The sequence below is a fragment of the Protomyctophum parallelum genome, assembly GCF_964188405.1.
Source record: "Protomyctophum parallelum genome assembly, chromosome: 7".
NCBI lineage: Eukaryota > Metazoa > Chordata > Actinopteri > Myctophiformes > Myctophidae > Protomyctophum > Protomyctophum parallelum.
Window position 1 is genome coordinate 12937946 of NC_139705.1, and position 23028 is coordinate 12960973.

At 40.6% G+C, this 23028-nt stretch overlaps 3 protein-coding genes across 3 annotated transcripts in view; 1 reads left to right on the forward strand and 2 right to left on the reverse strand.

Annotated features, from left to right (window-relative positions):
• The window catches only part of pex14 (peroxisomal biogenesis factor 14), a 63149-nt gene extending 59488 nt beyond the window's left edge, over positions 1-3661 (reverse strand). Inside the window, exon 1 of the mRNA XM_083770293.1 lies at positions 3571-3661. Within this exon, the coding sequence (XP_083626419.1) occupies positions 3571-3606 (36 nt within the window). The 5' untranslated portion in view covers positions 3607-3661. The remainder of the gene's footprint in view (positions 1-3570) is intronic.
• A 334-nt stretch (positions 3662-3995) lies between these two features.
• On the forward strand, positions 3996-9206 carry dffa (DNA fragmentation factor, alpha polypeptide). The gene is made up of 6 exons (XM_083770099.1): positions 3996-4148; positions 4872-5030; positions 5129-5286; positions 6451-6655; positions 7089-7216; positions 8499-9206. The coding sequence occupies exons 1-6, from the start codon at positions 4055-4057 to the stop codon at positions 8697-8699; spliced, it is 945 nt and encodes a 314-aa protein (XP_083626225.1). The 5' UTR covers positions 3996-4054; the 3' UTR covers positions 8700-9206.
• A 5241-nt stretch (positions 9207-14447) lies between these two features.
• On the reverse strand, positions 14448-18664 carry masp2 (MBL associated serine protease 2; the record flags this gene model as incomplete). Its single annotated transcript, XM_083769673.1, has 6 exons — positions 14448-14621; positions 14849-15045; positions 16566-16697; positions 17950-18127; positions 18316-18490; positions 18657-18664. The coding sequence occupies 6 exons, from the start codon at positions 18662-18664 to the stop codon at positions 14448-14450; spliced, it is 864 nt and encodes a 287-aa protein (XP_083625799.1).
• Between the last annotated feature and the right edge of the window lie 4364 nt (positions 18665-23028).

Consider the following 23028-nt stretch of genomic DNA (forward strand, 5'->3'; position numbering starts at 1 on the left):
TAGGTCTGTTACTCGTTGATTATGCATTATAGTCTAGCATTATAGTGTTCGTGTTGTTATGTCTTGTTTCGAATCAATAAAAACTATTTATTAATTCGTTTTTATTGCTGCCGACCACAAATCACAGTCAACTATGAAATTGTGCATTTCCCGTCAGTCACACCCCATATATGGTCATGCCTCATGGCATCACGTGATGTCATCAATATTAAGCCCATATATGGAGATCCCTGATCATGTCATCAATATTGGCCAACAACTCTACATCTCACCTCAAACCTCAAACCCTTAGATCTCCATATATGGAGCTGACCTGTTGTGACATAACATTCCATATGTTGATCCTTCCTGGTAACAGGTACGGTCGCCCCTTTTCCATCTCACCCCACTACTCTACCTAGCTGTAAATAACAAACATAATTCATGTTGGTGATTATATAAAAGGTATTATCATATTAATGTATCATTGTTAAGTTCACTCTGTATAGATTCCACAGGCATAATAGCATGATGATGCCATTACAAAACATGGGCTACATGGAAGAACTTAACTGCTAGAATTAAGCGGTCACCGTCTTTGTCTCATGTTATTGTCTCCACCAGGCCGAAGGCATGGGGGGAGAGTATGTTTTGCACTCCGTCCGTCCGTCCGTCCGTGTGTGTGTGTGTGTGTGTGTGTGTGTGTGTGTGTGTCCGTCCGTGTGTCCGTGAGCAGCTAATCTCGGCCACCGTTAACCCGGTCGATGCCAAATTTTGCACACACACTCCCTGGATGCCAACGATGAACCTCTGCCCCAATATTTCCACAACGGCCTGTTATAGCGCCACCAGGAGGCCGCTTTGTGCAAAAGACGTTTTTGCACAGTACACCTACAGATTTTGTCCAAACATCGCAAATTGGTACACAGTCTCTCTAGACTAGAGCCATTCAACGAAACGGGTCTTTCAGATTTCTCAGACTCCATCCTGATTGGTTAAGATTGGCTTCCAAATTTCACAGGAGTGCTCAGTTTCAAACAAAATGCTGCAAATCATGAACACATCGCGTGATTTCCGTGAAATTGTGCACGCACATTCCCACTAGGCCCAGGAAGAAATGCCACATGAACAATTTCAACTCAGCCTCAAGGTGGCGCTATAACTGGCCGAAAAGTGTTTTTACCTCTAATTTACTTTTGTTGCCCTTTCATCCAACCACCAGATGAAGGCAAGCTGCAATGTCCTACATTCCTATCCTGGTGGAGACCTGTGCCCAGAAGGGCACTTTTTCTAGTTCTTTCTTAATTTTACAGAGTATAGAGATCAACTACTATAGAATCAAATAAATCTGTATACATACTATACAAGATAATTTCAGATTCCAGAGAGGGAGGGAAATACTAAATTAACTGTTAACTACATTAACACATTTCGCTGGGGTGAGTTGGTAAAGGGGCAAGTCGTCTGGTATTCGACGGGCCTGCCCCAAAGTTATTACTTATTAGTGCAGCCGCGTCCGGCATCCGGCGAAAACTAGTTCTCAACAGGTCCGAAAATTAAGGCCCGGCCCTACCTGGGCCCTCATCAAATCCTGTACACTCAAGACACTGCCCCCGCTGCCACCCTTAGATGGCTGACCTGTTCCGACATTCCATATATTGATCTGACCTCATCAAACCCTGTACACTCAAGACACGCTCCATATATGGCCAGTACAGAAGTCATTCCATATGTTGATCTGACCCCCCATTCCAAAGCGCCAGTGATCGCTCAGCAGTCTGCTGTCACCCAGGCGTATGTGTGCACACGACCTCGCCCTTTAGGGTGAGGTCATTACTGGTAATAATGAGATGAGATATAAATGCACCATTTATTAAAAAACAATGATAATAATAATAATAATCTTTTTTTTTTAAGTTTTGGCTTCTCCGAAATTCTCTCTTCCTCACTTCCCATGTCCCGCCTCCCACGACAGAACAGCATTATAAACATCCTGCATGTACGCGGTCGGCTAATCAGAGGCAGTAACTAGGACGTGCAGCTACTAGCCAGTCGCCGATTGGGAGCCGGTACAATGGGAAGTCAAGGAAGTAAGGAAGAGAGAATTTCAGAGAAGCAAAAACTTTAAAAATAATTACCAGCATCTGTGGTTTCTCCCACGTTTCCGTTGTCTCCTATAGGCGCTTTATGCATCTTTGAAACATCTCACCAACACTCAAGCGGCGCGCCGCTCGGCGTTAATGGAGGGTATGAACATCTGCATCCCAACGAGACTGGAATAACCGATTAGGGACCCTGGGGTACCGACGTCCAAACTTCAGAAAAGGTAAACTAGGGTCCCGAAAGGGGCTAGGCCGCTAGGCCCTTCCCTCAGGGGAGAATATTGTCAAATCAGACATTAGCAAGCATAGTCTGTCACTTGTCTGTTATGTCACATGTACTGTGAGGAACATAACTAATATTTTTGAATGTTCAAATTCAAGATTGGTCACTGAATTATGCAGATGTCCATAATGCACAATACAGTAAAACAGGGGTGGGTGAACAGCTAATAAATATGACAATGGAGGCCAGGGGCCAAACAAACCGATGCTCCAATGTAGGCTGAAAGCGTTCTCATTTTCTCATGCACTGGTTGATGAGTTATAAATATTGATTTTCTTACTGGTAATCTGACAGTGGAATGTCATGCATTGCAGTTATATTAAACACAGCACACATACCTATACACAATATGCCACTCATCTGGAGTTCAAGCCCACTAGATTAAATGCACCTGGCCTTTTTTTCAGTGTTTTTAACAGGTGGCCCAATTTTGAACAGTGACAACCATCGCACCACTGAGCTAACAACATATTATTAATGTAGCATCCAAACATTGGCTAGATGAGAATTAGATGTACATGGAACTTTGTGTCAGTTGACAGTTAAACAGGTCTACTCTGGGCAGTGCACGGGCACCTCGTTGGCAATACATTTTATTATTCGAGAATGCTATTAAGTATAATGCATAAAAATGGTCTGTACCATGGTCTGCTAAGAGGATTTAAACCCCAAGAAAGCCTATATAGCTTGTTTCCATTCAATTTATTCAAGTAGTGATAATTCTACTTGATAATTCATCCATTTGAAAGTCGATCTGACAAAAGTGACAGAGTTAAATTATCAACAATCAACATTTCAAGAAACTGCAGGCTGGCAGGATCTGACTGGAGTTCTGGGAAGCTAACTTCGACCTTTACTCCCGAGTGATATTAGCCGCATAACGTTACAGCATGGGAATTATATCACTGTGAAGGTTACTTTTATAGTAGCTGATATGTATAAGTTCACCAATGATGTTGCACCCCTATACTGCTGCACCTCCACCTGTCAACACCACCACACTGGCAACTTTTTATGTGCTTAAGTTAAATTGCTAGCTTGCTAAACTTAGCTAAACAAGCTAACCTGTGTATTAGCTCGAGCACATATCAACATATTACAAACTCGGTCGATCGCTAGAATCAGGCAATCGCTTCGAGTAGACAACTTGTCCTCTTTCGTGGGTGTGTGAAATGAAATGTCAAACAAGGGAAAAATGTAGTAGACCTTTGTCGGTGGCTCAGGTTGATCAGTGGATGCCATCTTGCGAGTTCCTGCCTATGGCTGCTCCAGATCTATTGCTTTTCCTGACTGAACTGAAGTAACGGCAAAATAAACATGTAGGACAGTCAGACAGGTGGATTGTTTATTTGCCGAAAAAGTCTTTCAGTAAATAGAAGAATTCTAAAATAGAAAATCACTGCATTTGCGTCTATACAAGTTTTTTAGCTTTTTAAACTCTTCGAGTTCGTTTAAGGCACAGCAAATGGACATGTCAAAATCATAATAATTGTGTAACTTTTTGTACGTTGTCAAAATCCCAAGGCAGAGATATACGCCTTCCGCGTAATCGTTTTAAATTGGCTAACGTACCAGGACAGACTACATTTCCCATGATTCCATAGACCAGTCGGCGCTTCCGCATTCGAATTTGTAAAAACTGACAGTGTAGAAGTCTTGCTTTTTATCTTTAGCTTCTTGTCTACGTAGGATGACAGAAATTAAACCTTGTAAGGTGTGTAATTTCACACGACAAAAATCCTATGGATTGGTTGTGCCCTCTTTGGATCAGATGAGGATAAAGGGTGAGTTTGTTTTTAGGAAGGCTAACGTTAATGTTGGATAAAGAGATTCAGGGTGAGGACTGGACTGGAGATTTTAAACGGTTCGCTTTATATGTGCACGAAACAGACGTCAGTTTTCATTGGCTTCTACATATACAGTTGTATGCTTATAACGAAGTTAAATTTAAGCTAGTTTATAGAACTATCTTTTTGATTATGTATTGCTCTTTATCAAATTCTCAATCCAACATTATAGCATATGGCATATGCTATACTATACATATTTATATGCTGCTGTACAATTTAGCAATTTAAACTTTATAGCTATTATGTTAACTTATTTCTTAAAAGAAGTGTGTTCTATTTGCTACATTTCCGTGTTCAAACTTGTCAAACTCATGCATGAAAGACCTCCCACCTGTCTTGTTCATACCTAGAATGCTACTCACCAGGCGTGGCCCATACAAGACCTTTCATGAATGATGAAGCCTCTGGGCCTGTCCTGAAAAACCATCATCCATTACCTAAAACCGTATCTTTAGACTAAAATGAGTAAAATTAGTCTCTTTTTCTGTGTTCACTCACTGTAGTGTAAATACTTACTCATTGGGCTATAAATGTGAGTGGCAAATATACATGGACTCATTGGACTGAGGTTAAATAAATTCACCAAACTGTGCTATAAAATTTACCCTAACGTGATTAAAGTAATTATTTGGTGTATTATCAATGTTCTTCCCACAGGATGTGAGTTCCTTGGTTTCAGCCCTGATGCCCCTGTTTCAGTTGTCCTAGAAGATGATGGAACAATAGTGGAGGATGAGGCCTACTTTTTGTGTTTACCCAGAAACACAAAATTCATGCTCTTGCAAGAACAAGAGTCATGGTCACCCGTTCGCAGAAGTAAGAATGCTCATGATTATCTCTGTGACCAATCGGACCATTTTCCAACCAATATTTCTATATGCAGTGTTCTTTAAAATCGTATCCTTCCATTGTAGTCGATGGTGGTACTGCCTGGATGGCCAGAGATTCTATGCTTTTGGAGACTGACTGTGTGGACGGCTCTTCCAGCGAACCAGAGCATTGGCAGATACTGGCCCAGCAGCTGAAACAGAACCTCTCCAGTATCATCCTCATGTCAGAGGCAGACTTACAGGTATCTGATATTCTGATTCAGTGGTATAACGACCACATTCAGACAACGGTTAGGTTGGATCATTTACAGCTGTTTAACATTACATTACAGGAGCATACCAAGCTTCCAAGGCAACCGCTCTACCTCTTGATAATTATGGCATTGGTTTAGCAACCATGTCACCCCTAATAGATCACACCTGTTCACTGCGACACAATCAGTGGCTGTGGTCATTGCTTTCCTTACAGTATGATGGGAAGGATTGGCCAGTCCACATCATTTATCTGGGATTATCTCTGCTACATAATACTATACGAATAACAAAGAAATAGATCAAGCAATATTGTAAATTCAGTCAGACAACTCTTAGAGTCAATTTAGAATATATATTTAGCATAATTGAGCATAGATGAAGCATAGATTGGCATCAGTCTCTGTCCCTATTCATTCCTTGTAACATTAACATTTTAGTTAAGTTATAAGACAAGTAGAATTACAGGGAATGAATAAGACCCCCATGCAGGGGGATGTAGAAACAGAGCCTACAGGTGGATGCTGGGGCCTGGGGAGGAGGTGGGATTTGCAAAAACTTCATGAGCAGCATTTTAGCAGCAAGCAAGGCAGGGAGACCGCAGCAGTGGCACACGTCCGCACAGCAGGAGAGAAACCAGGAAAGAGCAGTTAGGCAGATACTGTAGGTTTAAATAGCCGCTCTGATCAGGTAAAGAGTGCATGAGACTAGTCACCTGATCAGGTTGGCATGCTCACAAGTTGCCTGCCTGAACTAGCTACGCAAGCTTTGCATAATTTATGCACAACTGAACAGTGCAGAACATTGCAGTGCAGGGGAGAATCTGGAAAAGAAAAGCTTTTCATCATTTGCCTACTGGGGTGATAATGGATCGTTATCCATCATACAATTTCCTGAATTCTATACATTAAATTAAGTAAAATAAATATGTTAACAATAACAACTGTGAATCATACAGTAATTGTAGGAACATGATAGTACTTCTAATTTATGTTCCGACCGCAGCCATCACAACAGTGTTTTATTACACTTTGTGTACAGCCTGCCTGGGTTGACGTTATATTGTGTCATACTTGTAATTTGTATTTATTTTACCAAGATGAAATCAAACAATGACGCATGTCTGTATCACTTGTGTCTCCTTGCTGGTCCAGATCTTGGTGGACAGATCTGTCCCTGAGCTGGTCTCTGAATTGGGCTTCCAGCCGAAGAAGGTCCAGATGCTTCAGGAGACCCTCCTGAGGGTATTGGACAACAAAGAGGAGGCAAGACAGTCCAAAGAGCTGCTCGAGCTCTACCTCAGGGCTGTAGAGAGAAAAGATGGAGAACAGACAGAGCCCAGCCAGCCCAGGCAGGATGGTAATAACTCAGCTAGTTGCTTATTTGTTTTAGTAACACACTGGTAGATGAATTGCTGAGGTGAAGCGCCACTCCTACTATCAGCTCCCAGACAGCATCATGTCTAGTTACCCAAGCCATGTTTCTCATATGCTGAGTTGGCAGTGCCCAGGATCAAAACCAGAACCATGTGATTCAGTGGTGAGCACTATACCAACTGAGCATAGATTCAATCTTTTATTACAAAGTACAAACTCAGGCACACCAATGATAAATACTTGTTGAAAAACATGATTACCTAATTTACCTTTTACTTTTATTTAAGGTGTTCTATGAAATTTTGATCATTGTGAAAGTAGAGCTCTGCCACTAGGTGGAGCCGTTGTTTCAAATGATACAGACTTAAGATGGAAATAACAAATGAAACTGGGAAATGACATTTTCATCCATACAGTGGATGGTGACATGGATGTTCCAGACGGGACAGAGGTGGACTCTGTGTCTGGATTCATGACTAGAACACTGATGGTGCTCAAGGGTAAAACAAGCCCAGAAACCAGACTCTCATCCGAGGAGCTGCAGGTAGTTCACGATGATAGACTGTCGCACTCACTGAATAATATGAGTGTTTTGCACATTCTGGCTCAAACATATCATCCATAACATCTATGTACAAAATGTGCCAGATTTTCTTGTTTTATTTTGTCACTTTGATATTATAATTGCACTCGCCAGGGAAGGCAGGCTGCATGTCGATATAACCCGGGGACTGTGTGCCACTGTGTACTCTAGCTCTCTCCGTAGTCTGCAGTCTGGTTCAAGAGGGGGGAAATTAACATACTGCGACATGGTCAAGCTGTTGACTTTGTTAGTAAATAGCTAAACAGAATGCACATTGATTATTTTGCCCTGTAGTACCCCATTAAATCGACAACAAGCTATTACTACATAAGTAGTGAAATCATTTTCATTGTGTGATCAGGACAACTACTGTGGCTAATTGTGGAAACAATGGCATATTTTCTTGGGTTTTTATATGGGGCAGTGGTGATTATTTTAGGTACTATTCATTTCCTGTTTCTTTATTAAAACAAATCTAAAAACAATGTAACATCTGTCCTTAAGTGGGAAATAAAATGTAGTTATTTACTTAATGTGTAGTTCATAATGTATAACTTTCAGGCAATTCATAAAGTAGCTATAAGCAATGTCACATAACATGTGTAACATAGACAAGCGTTTTACCATTGCTGGCTGTCTGAATACCACATTTTTGAGAAATACTGAAAAAATATTGTTTATAGCAGCTTTAAGGATTACAGGGATAAAGGCTCAACCCTATGGAATGAACTCCCCATTGCAAATAGAACTGCAGATCACACCCAATCCTCTGCTGTAGTCTGAAGACTCACCTCTTCAGACTCCATTAGCCCGTAGCACTTGTGTAGCACTTGCCACAACCTTGCAGGCTTATCCACAGGCTAAAAATGGCATGTTATATAGACAAATGAAGGTCATTATTTACCTGGCATCCTAGAGTGAAACAATGTACAGAATATTGATTATCTTTGGATATTCTACTGTTAGACTGATGATAGGTTCTTGGTTTACTTATGATCCTAGAATGACTATTTCAATGCTTTTGATGTCTTACTTTGTGTTGTCTTTACTTACTGTAAATTGCTCTGGATTAAGAGCGTCTGCTAAATGCTTACATTTAAAATTGTTAAACTGGAATTGAAACGTATGCAATAGTGGAAGCAAACAGTGTGCGGAGATTGCGGACTCCTATATATTGCTGGACCACTTACCTTATCTACATTCCAGGTGTTCAGTATTAAGACTCTGTCCTGTCCATGTCCAGATGGTGGTTGCCAAGGGGCCTGCGGTCATGGCACAGGTGCTGGGCTGGAACGCAGAGAGGACATCAGGGCTGCTCCAGGCCTGTGACACCGAGCTGACCAGAAGGCTCCAGCAGGTCCAGGTTATGAACTCTCTTAACAGCCAAACACAGCTGGCCAGCAGCCAGCAGCAGCCAGAGGAAGAGAGCGCAGAGGATGGATAGCCATAACACATCAGCCAAAGACGACGAGTAGGACAAGCCTTCATGTGAGCAGAGACTGATAAGTGTACATTTACGACCTGTTCTGCTCACAGGCAAATAAATGGGCTTTACACTATATGTTTTTAGGGATAATGTCCTTAATGCGGGAATGTACGAATGCTGATGATGTCACCACTTGCATCATACTAGCACAGTACCAAATGGTGCCACTCGCCTATGCAAACCACTTGAATTCTATCATCTCACAAAGGTGCAGAATAGCACAAGTATGAGTGTGATTCGCATACACATGTTGGACTGAACCACTTATTGTATGTGTCTTCTTTATGTTAATGAAAATGTGTTGCTGTGAAAAATGTCCTAAAAGATCCTTTGCAAACTCAAGGTCATGATAGTTACTCACAGATTGGTCAGCCAGTATGTTGCCACAATTTCTTAAAGGGCCACTTTACCCCTTTTGCAACCAGATCTTATTGTAATGATGACAAACACTTTCCTGGGTTTTTATGTGGGTAATTTGTGTTCTTAGATATTTCAGTATTTCAAAGTGTCCATGGACTCCATGATGTTATGGACACTGGGCTCACTTCCTTCCTGGACTACAATTCCCATAACACTTTGGTGCACTTCTCCTCCTTGTGGATCGGGGGAGGGCTGTCTTACTGAGACAACATGTAGTCCAGGAAGTAAGTGAGCCCAGTGTCCACTGTCCATGATATCATGGAGCGCATGGATACTTTGAACTACTAATGCTATCTAAAAACACACATTACCCACATAAAAACTCCAGGAAAGTGTTTCTTGTCTCCAAAACATAATTAAAATAAGATCTGGTTGCAAAAGGGGTGAAGTGGCTCTTTAAGAACTAGGTCGCCAAAAAGATTTGGACTGTTTTAGGTCAAAATGTATATATATTTTTTATTAGATTGAATGCAGCACACAGTTAAATGACAGCGCTATCAGCAACTTCTAGCTAATGAATACAATTGTTTTGGTCCTGTTGCTGATAATATTGCCATTTCTATTTTTGATTTGAAGCCAGCTAAGTACTCTTTTAATTAAGTAAAAGCCCAAAGCCCTCAATTCATCAATAACCTTTCCGCTGCTAAGCAATGAGATTAATTTGATCTGTTTTCTTGAATATAGCACCAAAGTAATTCTGTTTAGTAGATAACTTAACTTTGCTGGTAGATCTTACACTTCGATCTTAATTCAAACTAACCTCTTTACTCTTAGATTTATATTGGGATTATATTTAGAATTAGATTTTAGGATAAATTGTCAAATAGTCTGTAAAAAAAACAACACTGGAATGATGGTGGATGCCCCAAATAAATACTATTCCCATCAATCCCCCAGCGTGAGCGCCAGTGTGGATGTGATTATCCACAATTTCTCCTCAGTGGCTGCAGCAATTGATCTGAATTTGCACACAGGCATATGCACAAAATAACGACAGCCGTTTATCACTTTCCCAAAATGTAAGCTGTTAGCGTTTTTATGTCCGATTTGGGGATATCGTCGCCATGGGGATGACTGCTGTCCATTGCCACACAGAACGCTAGCTTACAAATCTTATAAAGGACTTTAATTTACACTGCGTTTTATGAGCAGGAGGGCGCTTTTTGGATATCGTCTTCATAACACTAGCATGCAGATACAACTACTTGCAACTTAAGCATAATTCTCAATGGCAGTTGCATTGGTGTGGTTTGGGCCTTGGGAGAACATCAACTTCTCACGTGTGTGTTTGCTGTGGGTCCGATGGTCACGCACGCACATCATACCCTGTATGACCCAAAGTGTGCATATCCCTGAGTATGGACTTAGACTATAGTTCATTATTGCTTTAACCTTTTAGTGGAAACCCAGATACATGGCCATGGGACAGAGATTCTGTGAATTAATGCCCCCCCCCCCCCTCCCCCCCCCCCCCCCCCCCCCCCCCCAAGTTCAGTGTTTGTGCCAAACTGGATGTTGGCAGAGCACTACAGTGAAACGGAGTGGAAGGAAGGCAACATAAGACTGACAATTGTTTTGTAATACACTGATAAGCCAGCACTTGTAGTGTAGCTGGGATGAGGCATTTGACTACTCGTTTTTAAGGTTAAGGTTGGTGAGGGGTACGTTAAGGGTTGGGAGAGGTTTAGGTGTGCTGTGGGAGGTGAGGGTTTGAGATAGGTTGTAGGACTAATGACTAGTCTAAACTAAGTGCTGCAGCCATAAACTTAACATTTTCAACAAATTCAATAAACATTGATTCAACCTTTTTACAGAATCCCTTCTCAGGGTATTTGATACAGAAACCATCCAAACCCTTCCAACACCAATACCAAGCTTATCTAGTACAAATGAACAAGAATAAGGCTCATGATAAATCCCAGCCTTCGTCTGCGTGAGTTGTGATGTAAGACTGTACATGGGCGTACATGGGCTGTCTGTCCATGTGACATAAAAGGACTTGCACTGTAGCCATTGCCACCTCTGACATCACCCATGAACAATTGCAATTGGAACCTCACACACGAGCATGATAGTTGCTTTTTGATTATCCCCCACCCCCCCCCCCTTCTTCCAAGAAAATTATCCTTTTGTGTTTCGGTGAGATTGTCACCACAGCCATGTAACTTTACTTTGAATTAGGTCCAATGCATGAACCACTGAATAGTATCAGACAGGCAAAGCCACTGATGTTATTTTCATGCACTATACACTATACTGAACCTACTATGAATTCAATTCATGTCTTCCCCCACCCCTTCATGTGTACATCATTGTGTACGTGTTCTTGAATTGTTTCCATGGGAAGTTATATAATGTTCTTGTATATATTAACTATTTTTCTATATTTCCATTTCACCGGAAGAAGAATGGACATGTTTTTACAAGCGGTGGGGTGGGTTTGACGGCAATAAACTGGTCCGCATGCTACCCACGTCTACTGTCTATTTATTTGTCCGTCTGAGTGACGCATAACATGGTTTCTAATGAGGGGAAAGCTGGAGGATGCTTTCATGTGCTGAAGATGTTTCTAGGCAGTAGCTGGCACAACTTTTATTTTCACTTAAACTGTAATGATCATGTACCACTTGTGTGTCTGGGAGCTCATTCTCCGTGTAGAAGTGAAGGAAGTATCTTAAAAGGAGCCTCTTGTTGAGTTGCTTCCTGCCACTGGAAAATACACCATTAATACACGGGAGGCCTGTGAGATGTCCAATACCATAAGCTGCCTGTACAGCAAGCATTATCACTGTTGGACGTTGCCTCTCCATTATATCTTTTAATAGATCATTGGTAACACTTGTCCTGTCGGCTGTACAAATTATGAAACACTTAATTCATATCTTTCAATATTCTTTATAAAATAGCAAAATTATCCGTTCTACAAGCTCACAATATGTAGTTGTGAGCTTGTGGATGATCTGCAAAATCTTTGCCTACTCCTTTAAATGTTTAGACTTCTTCTGTCAGCCTATAATACGATGTAAAAGTAAGGATGTTTTCACTGTTTGGCACTATAGTCCGGCAGCCAACAGGCTCCTTTTGTTCAAAGTGCAAAATGTGATAGTCTCTTTTTATTGGCCTAAAATATTGTCTATATATTGGCTAAAAACGGCCATAGCAGTCATCACAAATGTGATGAGGTCAGCAGCACATGTCTGTCATGACATGAAGCATAATGAAAATTTGAAATTCTTGTCTTATATAGGATGTTAATGGCATGGTAACATATAATCCCCTATTAAAAAATAAAAAAATGCTCAATAGCGACAGCCGGTCAGCAAGTGGATTCATGAATGTATATAGATAATATGTTAGGCCAATAAGAAAAGACTATATAAATGTCCCACTCCACAACCCCGACTGCCGGACTAATAGGTGATTCTTGGAAAACCAAAAAGGTTGCTCACCCCTGCATCAGGTCCCAGGGGAGTTATGTGGTTCTCAAAGTCAGGTGCTCAGCAAAACGATCGATAGTAAGGAACTGTAACTCTGAGGAATGATAAATGGAACTAAATAGACCCTCCAGGGTCATTTGGTTAGCAACAATGTTTTTTTGCACATGTCAAGAGGTTCTCACTTAAGATGAATGACTGAACAGTCATGTGAAGGCAGTGCATGCAGTCGTGTGGCTGCATGCGCCTGCTTGCTGGACATGTATCAGAGCTTATTTAATAGGCTTCATGGTGTGCGGCGCTGTGCGTAGTTCCTGTGGCATTAGGCTCCACCTAAGCTGACCACCAGAGGGTAATGCTTATTTATGCTTTGTTGTACAGCGGTGTCACGCGCCACATATAACAGATCTACAAGCTCACAACGTTTCCTATCGGTGCATGACACTGTCGTATGACACTATAAATCAGGCTTAAAGGACCAGATTTACAGAGCAGATGTTTTACATTTTACAACATCTATCAAAACATTTAATGGAGATTACAAAGGTGTTGTCAGTGTACAAGAGAAATTATTTTAATTTCTGTCCTGTCAAAAGATGTGCAGAAGTGGATAGTAAATTTGTTGCATGTATTATAGATTGTTTTATATGAAATTGTGTGCAGGTACTTAAGTTCTGCTTAGTTATGCGATCTGTTACCCCAATCGGGGACTATGTGTACATTTGGTGCACAACAAATTGATGTTAATTTATGTGGTCAGATTTCTTTTGGGAAAACATGTTGAAGGAAGGCCATGTAATTTGGCTAAGTTGGAAATGTCAAGGTAATGTCATGCTATGGGTCTTCATGTAGCTGGCCTTCAGACCACAAAGCCTGTGCTGGTGCAAAATTGGGGAATTGACTTTAAGACAAAACAGTTGAGTAGAAGTTCACTTATTGTGGTCCAAGAAAAGCTTTAAATACATCCACAAAATCATTGATTATAAATTAGACAAATGCGTGGCCTCCCGACAGCTACACATTCCAACAGGTGCCTTTGAGATCGAGATCACAGATATCACAAATATTAGCAAGCAAACGTGGCAAAGGAGAGGTACTTTCATGGGACTGAAGAACCCTATAATGACTGTTTTGATAGAGAAGTAGTGGATGAGTGCTGAGAACAAGCTGCATAATGTATGAAGGTTAGATGAGTAGGCTACTATTCCCCGCTTCTTCCACAGGAGAGACAAGGCAGTTGATGTGACTTTCAAACATGCTGAATTGATTAAATATTTCTGCCAGGATTGTGTCTTTTGCTACTCCAGCCAGCCAGAATAACCTTTAGTGATTGTTTTTAGTTTTTGCATTTTTCTTTATTACAATTTCATGTGTGTTCCAAGTCATGAAGGCAGATTTAGTCTAAAACTATAAATTAGCAAATTAAGTTTTTAAGGTGCCATTTTAAACATCATATCTGTCCTGCAGATGGAATGATGCATTTCCTTCACTGTAGACATATGTCACACAGTGTCATTGCTTTCTGGAGGAAACCTCATAACTCAATTTTTTATTCCATAAATCAGAAAAATGAACATTTTGGAGTTATGAGGTTTCCTCCGGACAGCAGAGATAGGGTCTTTGAAAGTAAAAAGTATTTCAACTGTACTGGGTCACCCTGTCACCCTGACCCAGTAAGGTTGAACACATACTAGGAAATTACTGGTACTTTACTTTTACATAATATACCATAAACTCTAGAGTATTAACACTTTTTGATGTGTGCAAATTAAGGTCAAAGTTTGTGGATCGTGTGACAGCGTACGTATGTCACTTTGATACAGGCCAACAACAAATGATCAGGACTTGCAACTTAGGTTCTAATGACCTCTTCGTCTTTTGCGCTAGTGTACTTGATCTTCCATCCCTTGTTTTTCCCAGAAGCATCAGACCTGAATTTGACGTGCACCTGGTAACTTCCGGTGTCAATTGTGCCTGGTGGTGATGATCCACAGAAGGGCCCATACTCTTGTCCTGCTGTCGAAATCTATAAAAAGAGAGGAAAATGGAAATCAAGTTGTTATACGCTTGGTGTATTTGTGTATTGGCCGACTGAAGTATGCAGCAGACCGCAAGGAAATATATCTCCGAGGAGGACAACACATAGTGACAGGCTGCCCCCGCAAGCATGAGGAGGAATACATTGTTTATTCATCAGCCTCTGTCTGTGTGTCTCAAATTGGTTTGCGGTTCCGAAGCCATATCATGACTGACCTTCAAACTATCGTATGGACAGGGGACTTCAGGGTGACCCTCCACGTCAAATGGTGCCAGGAATTCTAGGAGCATTCTGTATCCCTCCGGCAGATGGATGGTGTGGTCACACTGCGTCATGGGTGGGTAAGGACTCGGGTGGCCTGGACTGGTAAGCACCCCTGACAGCGTGGTCAACACCTGGTTCTGGCATGGAACTATATCAATTACAGCCAAGGCATGGTTCAGTCAGGCACGTTATAGGCACTAGATACAAATACATTGTTATGTAAATGATGATTTTCATGCCATTATCCTGTTCCCGCCTTTTTAGTTTTGTAAGGCTTTTGCAATCAGTTGAATGAGATATTCTCATAACATCCGTTGAAGTTAGTAGGTGACAAGGAAGTTTTGTGAAAAAGATTTGTTTTATTTGCCTTTAAGTCCAATCACCAAAGTCCAAATATCTCAATTTGAGATATTGTCTGGCATCATCAAGGATGTGAATCATTTAGGTAGGCTTATTGCACCGGTAAGTACGCAGATGTTGTTAAAGACAACAATAAATTAATATGGTAAAGAGGCTGAGTTGCTGTAATTCATATAATTATGGAAATATGAAGGCAGATAATCGTTTTTTTTGCCTATTCTTCACATGATTTGTTGTCTTTTTCCTTCACATGATTTGTTGTCTTTTTCCTTTTTGCTAAGAATAACTGTTTAAAGCACAGCCATGCTTGTAATTGTGATTAATTACCATGCATCAGTACACTATTAGTGCTGCCAACAGTTATCAATTTTCACTGGCTTTTTTGGGGGGTCGCTTTTCCCATAGGAATCATCAGTAATTAACTGAGCCTTATACTGGTTGGCAGAGATCAACTAACTTTATGCAGTATTCCTCTTCAGCCTGAAATTACTTTGCACAACCCGACAATGCTACAGTATAATAATGAAATCCAATCTCAAACACGGCCACAACTGTGTGCCCTATATGCAGAAATGTCAACAAATTGCTTCCAATGTTCTGCTGTACAGAAATTTTGTAAAAAAAAAAGACCCAATAGGGGTTCATAAATGTTTTAGTAGCAAACAAAGCTCTAATCAGTACAGCCATATCTCCCGCATACTCTCTGCTTCTATACCACTACTTTGGATTTGTATGTGTTTACCTTACTCGTTCTGAATAAATCTGCTAAATCCCTATATTGTACCTCCCATGTGTTCATTTTGTTTAATACCACAGTGAGCTCTCCCCTTGTCCCCCATATATGGGGACTAGGTTGGTGGAGGGTGTGTAGAGCACAGGATCACATTAGATGATTGACACAGGGGTGAAAAATGGGTTACAAAATTGTGGGATAAAAAAATATATATATAAAAAACCACAGTGAGGATGTGCCAAAATGTCCCCACTACATGGAGGAACTGAACTGAAATATCTCACTAGTGCATGCATTGAAACAAGACTTGGTTCGGAGCAGCATTCTATCCAAGTAGAGGAATGATGGAAATCGACTTACAATTAGTATCTGAAGCACATCATTCTGCCACTCACTAAAGTGTTTGGACTGATGCGTATAGGCTGGTGTGCTTGGACCAGGCTTGGACGGATAACTGCAGTACTGATAGCTGAATTTCCCTTGGAGAATCAATTTAGAGGTCTATCTATTCCCACTCTTGGACTGATCTTAAGATGAAAATGCCTCTTGAGATTCTTTTTGTATGTGGCCCTTACCGGTGCACGATCTGTTGTTGTCATGGAGAAGATAGCCTAATTTGCACGTACAATAGTATCCACCGATGTAATTGTGGCACATATGGTCACACATACTCTCCCCATCTGCTGTGGTCAGACACTCATTGATGTCTGTGAAAAGGGAGATCAAATGTTAACGTTATACAGAAAATAATGACCCCCCCCCCCCCCAATAGATTAGTATACTGTATAAAATGGTTAAAGTGGAGGATGCCTTATACTTTTTTTTTTAAAGCTCACACATAATTAATATATTTTTCTTCTTCTTCATGAGGCTATCAGAGACCTGAACATTATTAGAACATTATTAAACATTATTAACATTATTAAAACAACGGTCAGGTCAAACGTCTTCAATATGTAAACATCATCTTTTTGTCTTTCCTTTTTGGGGGAAGAAAACCCCTGCACATTTTGTACTTTTCACAATTATTTTGCACTATTAAGTGTATATATACTATTTTGACTACATATTTTTCTATAACAAAGTTGCTAATGTATTCTCACTTAATATTCTGTAAACTCTCACTCTACACCTTTGTTATCCCACCGGGATTGTATTGGATAGGCCCTAAAATTATGATCGCGGGGAAGGTATTATTCTTCCAGTTTGAGGGAAAGGAAGTTCTGGTTTGAAGATTCTGTCCTGATGACTACAAATCAATGACTACAACTAATAAATGCTGCCCAGGCTATGCAAATATAGAGCAAGCTTACCAGGCTATATTCGCTATAACCAACCAGGGCCCAGTATGACTGCATCCACACAGTCAAGAAATGAAGCTCCACCCACGCGGCAACTTGCAGCGTCGGCCAGAAAACCGAAAACGCTTTGCCGACGCTGCAAGTTGCCGGGTGAGTGTAGCTTCATTTCCATCCACTAGCTGTTTAAAAACCAGGAAGACTCCTGCCACTCGCAGCAACTGGCATTTTCGTGACTCCACTGTGTGGAAGCACCCTACTGTGTGTGACATAGCTGTAGGTCTAACCAATAGATTCAGTTTGAATCTTTTTGTAACCGGCCCTTGAAAAAAATCAAAACACTGAGGGGAACCAGACTAATATCCATGCAGTGATATTAGTATGGCTACTATACACATAGCATAATCCAGCTGGTACAGTATGTAGGGCAGGCTACATGAGGTTAGACACAACACAAGGCATGGTATAAATTGCCATTATTAGCACAGCCTGCGAAGCATATACTGTTTGCACTTGTATGAGCAATGAATAAACCCCTTTGAATCTTTTAATATAAACCTCTTATGCTATATTATTTTGATTCTGAGATTCTATGAAGCTCTGATCAATAGATTTAACACCACCATTGCCTTGAGGCAACAATGACACCATCCTGTGTCACCTTCGGACGTGTAAAACGCTTGAAAGCCGGTGAATCGACCCTCGTTAGAGTAGTCACTCCTAAAGATCACTGACATGAGGTTCCCTGCTGACAGGATGACTGTATTTCTGGGAGCGTTTTCGTGGTCCTTCTCTCCTTCTCCACAGAAGCGCAAGGTCTCGTTGCCCTCTGCTAGCACCTGGTCAAAAATGTCAGAGCTTTTAGCATGATACGTGGTTAGTGCATATATATTCATATTTATTGTTGCCCTTACAGATGCAAACACTATGAAAACATGTTTAAAACAGAAATACCGGTATACTTCACTCTTCTCTACAAGAAGTGACAGATAAGATAAACTGTATGACAAGAGCAGTGTAGTGCTACCTGAATGTAGTCATATTCACAACGGTGGGAGGACTCCAGGCTGAAATGTGTGAAATAGAGTTTGACCCGATGGCCCTCGGAGACAGTGATGTTCCACACCATGCGCTGGTTGTTGGGGTACTGATTGGGGAAGTTGGGAGAGGTGAAGCTACCGTACAGTCCTGTCATTTCCACACTCCACGAGACATGCAGGAAGGAAAACAGAACCACACAAAGCACACTGGCAAAAATGAGGCTCACAGTAGATGACAACCATAAACTGTAAAAAAAAATGATGACAACAAACACACTCCCACATTTATATATAACGCAGATATGTTACTATAACGGCAGACACTTACCAGTTCATCTTGGTTTCAAATGGTTCCACAGATTTATGTGTATGTGTGGGGCCTGGTGTTGTGTGTTTGACTGAGCACCTTTGACACACAGTGATCTTAAGGTGAATGAACCCGTCTTTGCTGACCAATATTTGAGTAAACAAACAGAAATTGGCGCAGCTTAATCATTTACTTTTCACTCGTTTACTGCCCATTCAACTTAGCCTTGGAAGGGCAATATGAGGTACGAAACTAGCTCCTCACCCAAAATTCAAGGGGATTCAAGAACACAAATTATCCACTATCAAGGGAACTACTGTACCAAATCTAAACTCTGAAACTCTCTCTGAAATTGAGATCCCTGGAATTTCAAAACACTGAATGTAATTTTAACATAATGTTTTGCTGGATTGTCCTAGTCTGATATAACTGATATTCATTTGAGAACCATGTCCCGATTTTGTACAGAGGAATTACATGCAAATTACTCCCTAAACACGCATCACCAATATCACACGTCAGAACCCTGCGAAAGTTTGTCCTGTTTGTTTAGACAGTGATATTAATCAAAGAAGACTCATGCAGCTAATTATATCTGACCTCGCTTTCATAATTACTGGGCAGTGTTGGCATTTTAATAAAACCTTGAGGAAAAACAAATGCACCGTCCGACAACATTTATCACAACAGTTTTGTCTACATCTAATTACTGCATCCAGAGGGAAAGAATGAATAGTGCTGTTGATCAGTATGATCAAAACTGAATTTCCGGAAGTTAAACCTTATATAAAATTAATTGCCTACACCTGCTGTGTGTTAATTACTTTAAAGGCGGGCTGTATTGTAAGGGCTGTAATGACAGTGCTGCAGTTCATGTTCGGTGCTTTGACAGAATGACGCAATATCTGTTATTCAGAATCAGAACCAATGAGGCCTTTCAACCAGAAACAAATGCCCGATAAGTAAGCTTATAATAACCCCACCGCCTTCCTTTCCCTAACACTTGTAATTGGCTGAAATTATAATAATTATCTACATAAAAAGCAATGGTAATTTTCCTTTGCAAATGACCTGTGAATATGCTTTTCTCAAATAGTGCCATAACCTCCACTTAGTGTCATTGTGAATATGTTAACATTCACTGCCTATGGTGTCTTTGACATCCTATTTCCTAAACTTATGTTGTCAGATTATATAATTTTCTATGGGCTTTGAAAGATTGGTGAAAATCGGCAAATAGCGTGGCAATCAAGGAACTTGACCAAGGCAACCGCAGCAGTGAATTTTAAGAAGGATAACCAGTGGTAATGAGAATTCCTGAAATGTTCATCCACAATATCCTGTACTGGTGCTACGTGCTAGTAATATTTGTTGTGAAAGTGTAATAGCATATCATGCCACGGTTAAGCTATGTTTGTTTAAAAACTACCCACATAGTACTGTAGATGTAACATTAACTGAGACTTGACATGTGCATTGTGAAATTATCCACAAGAAGGAGAGAAAAGACTGCTGGGCGAGCGCTGGCGCTTTGGAATGGGGGGTAAGATCTTAATTTTCGGGCCTGTTAAGAACTCGCCGGCTGCACTAATAACTTTGGGGCAGGCCCGTCTAGAGTTTAAATGGACAGGTATCAAAAGGGAGACATTGAAGAGGAAGGATGGATGGGGAAGGATCAACATATGGAATGTCAGAACAGGTTAGCTCCATATATGGAACTCTAAGGGTTTGAGGTCAGCTGTAGAGTTGCTGGCCAATATTGACATCAGGGATCTCCATATATGGGGATCTCCATCCCTGATGATGTCACGTGATGTCACATGCTCCATCCCGCTAAAAATATAAAATATTGGGTCAGTCACATGGTGCTATCATATTAATGGTAACCCATTTATTTTGCGGATGCTCGCCCCCAGCCGTTCTTGTATTCTTTTTACTGAGGATAAAGTTAGGAATACGTTTAGGGTTCAGCATATACTGAGGTTACGTTTAGGAAAAAGGCTAGGTTTATAGGCATAGTTTTACTAACCAAGTGCGTTTTAACAGCGGGAGAACAACGTTGAGCGACACATGAATTTCATTGGCTATCGCCTAATCTCCCACTATCGCCGGACGATGTGGCCCAAAGGATAAATTATTTTAAATCACTTAAGAATGCAGACAAACATCAAATCACTGCATTTCACAATAACTATAGAAAAATAAAAAATAAATCCATTGTGAACGACACAGACGTAACTATAAATGAGTCATTAGAACATAAGGATAGGCCATTGTCATTACATCTTCTTTGTGTCATTGACCTTGATGGTTTCCCATGTAAGCTACACCACACAACCACATCCCATGTGACATATTGATGCCGAGTTCCACTTATGGAGATTTATTATTTACAATTCGTTTTTAAGAAAATCCAATACAAGTTCTATTTTTATGTATATTATGTATTGGTTAACAATCTATTATGACTCTTGTTCTTGACAGTCATGCAGTGATATAAGAAATCCACTGTCATCAGTCCACTATTAATAATTAATAATCTGAAGAGCAAAAAGAATGCAAATTAATTAATTAAAACTCAAATGTGTCTTTGAAATTGGAAGATATCATGTTAAACCTATATTATGCCATGAACTGTTAAACTGCTTCCTCATGTGTTAAATTGGATTATTCAGTCCTAACCTATAATTTTTTGTGTCAATGTCAAATGTTTATTCATTTTAGTAGCGTTCTCAGACTGAAAACAGATCAGTTAGTTAGCTGCCGGCCTTTGCCTTGATTGTCGCCTCACACTGACTTTGGCGTGCAGTGATAAGTGATTACATTGATTTCATTATATACCGCCACATGATTGACCCAATTATCCAGTCGATTTGAACGATGTGGCAAGACGCTGCATTCACACGAGCAGATGTAAAAGATACAAAGATGCAAAGATACACAGCATATTTGTCACTTTGTATCTTTGTTGCTCACATGGTTGTTGGCGTCATCAAGCATGTCGGAGGAAGCAGAGTTCCACAAGGGTCACTGAAGTGCCAATAATCACGATAAAGCACACCCTTGAGTGTAATATTGCGATTACACAACAGTTATCCTTAAAGATGGAGTGCCATGATTTTTTTCCACCCTAAAACATGATCATCAGGTATTATTATATAGGGTGTACAGTAAAAGAGTGTACAGCATGTTACAATGTCGTTTTTATGTGGTCACGTATAGCTTTGTATCTTTTGCAGCAGCTTCGTATAGCTTCACGTTGCTGGCTTCCATTGAAAATGAAAGGTAGACTCTTTGCATAGTCGTTTACAGGAGTGCTCCATTTTGACCAACATGCCTCAAATAATGAACACTGAATGCGATTTCCATGACATTTTACACATTCCCACTAGGCCAAGGAAGAAATGCCACGCTACATTATTTAAATTTGGTGGTGCTATAACATGCCAATTCACATTTGTACCTATAACTGGGCTAATTGGCATGAAACTTTGCACACACACTCCCTAGAGGCCAAGGAAAAACCTCTGATTTTGTCCAAACATTACGCAAATCTGTACACATGATCTATATAGTCATCTGATCAACATGGATCTGTCAGATTTTTTATAATCCATCCTGATTGGCTAAGATTGGCATGTAAAGTTTGCAGGAGTGGCTTGTTTAGTATAAAATTGCTCAAATAATAAACACAGCATCCGATTGCCGTGAAACATTGCACGCACCTTCTCACTAGGCCAAGGAAGACATGCCCTGTTATAGCACCACCAGGAGGCCATGTTTTGCTAACCCAAGTTACTAATTACTCCTACAGAATTTGTCCAAACATCACACAAATCTGTACACATTATCTCTATATAATGTGTCATGTGATGAAGACAGATCTGTCCAATTTTTCATATTCCATCCTGATTGGAATTTCGAACATTGCTGGCCTACAATAACCTACCTAACCTGGCGGAGACCTGTGCTCAAAGGAGCACATTTTCTAGTTAACTAGAATTAATTAGGTTTAAACTTTAAAGCAGCAAACTCAGGCTTAAAAGCATCATCGTCCATTATAATGGTATGGTCTCTGAAGGAAGATAATACTAATACAATATAAGCACAATATCACCATTTGCCATATGAGGCCTAAACCCAATGATTTATTTGTGCACACACAATATGAACCTGGGTACGTGAAACCAGCAACAGATAAACACTCACTTAAACTAAGGAGACACTTGAAACATGACGCATGGACAGGGCCTGAGCCTTTTGTCCACCTACGTGGGCATTTGGGCAAGCTAGATCATTCCTCGTTGTTTGCCGTGCTCACTGTATCATGCACTAATGGGCTTCCCCAGGGCTTCCTTCTAAGAAGTCAGCCAGTCATTAAATACACAATAGG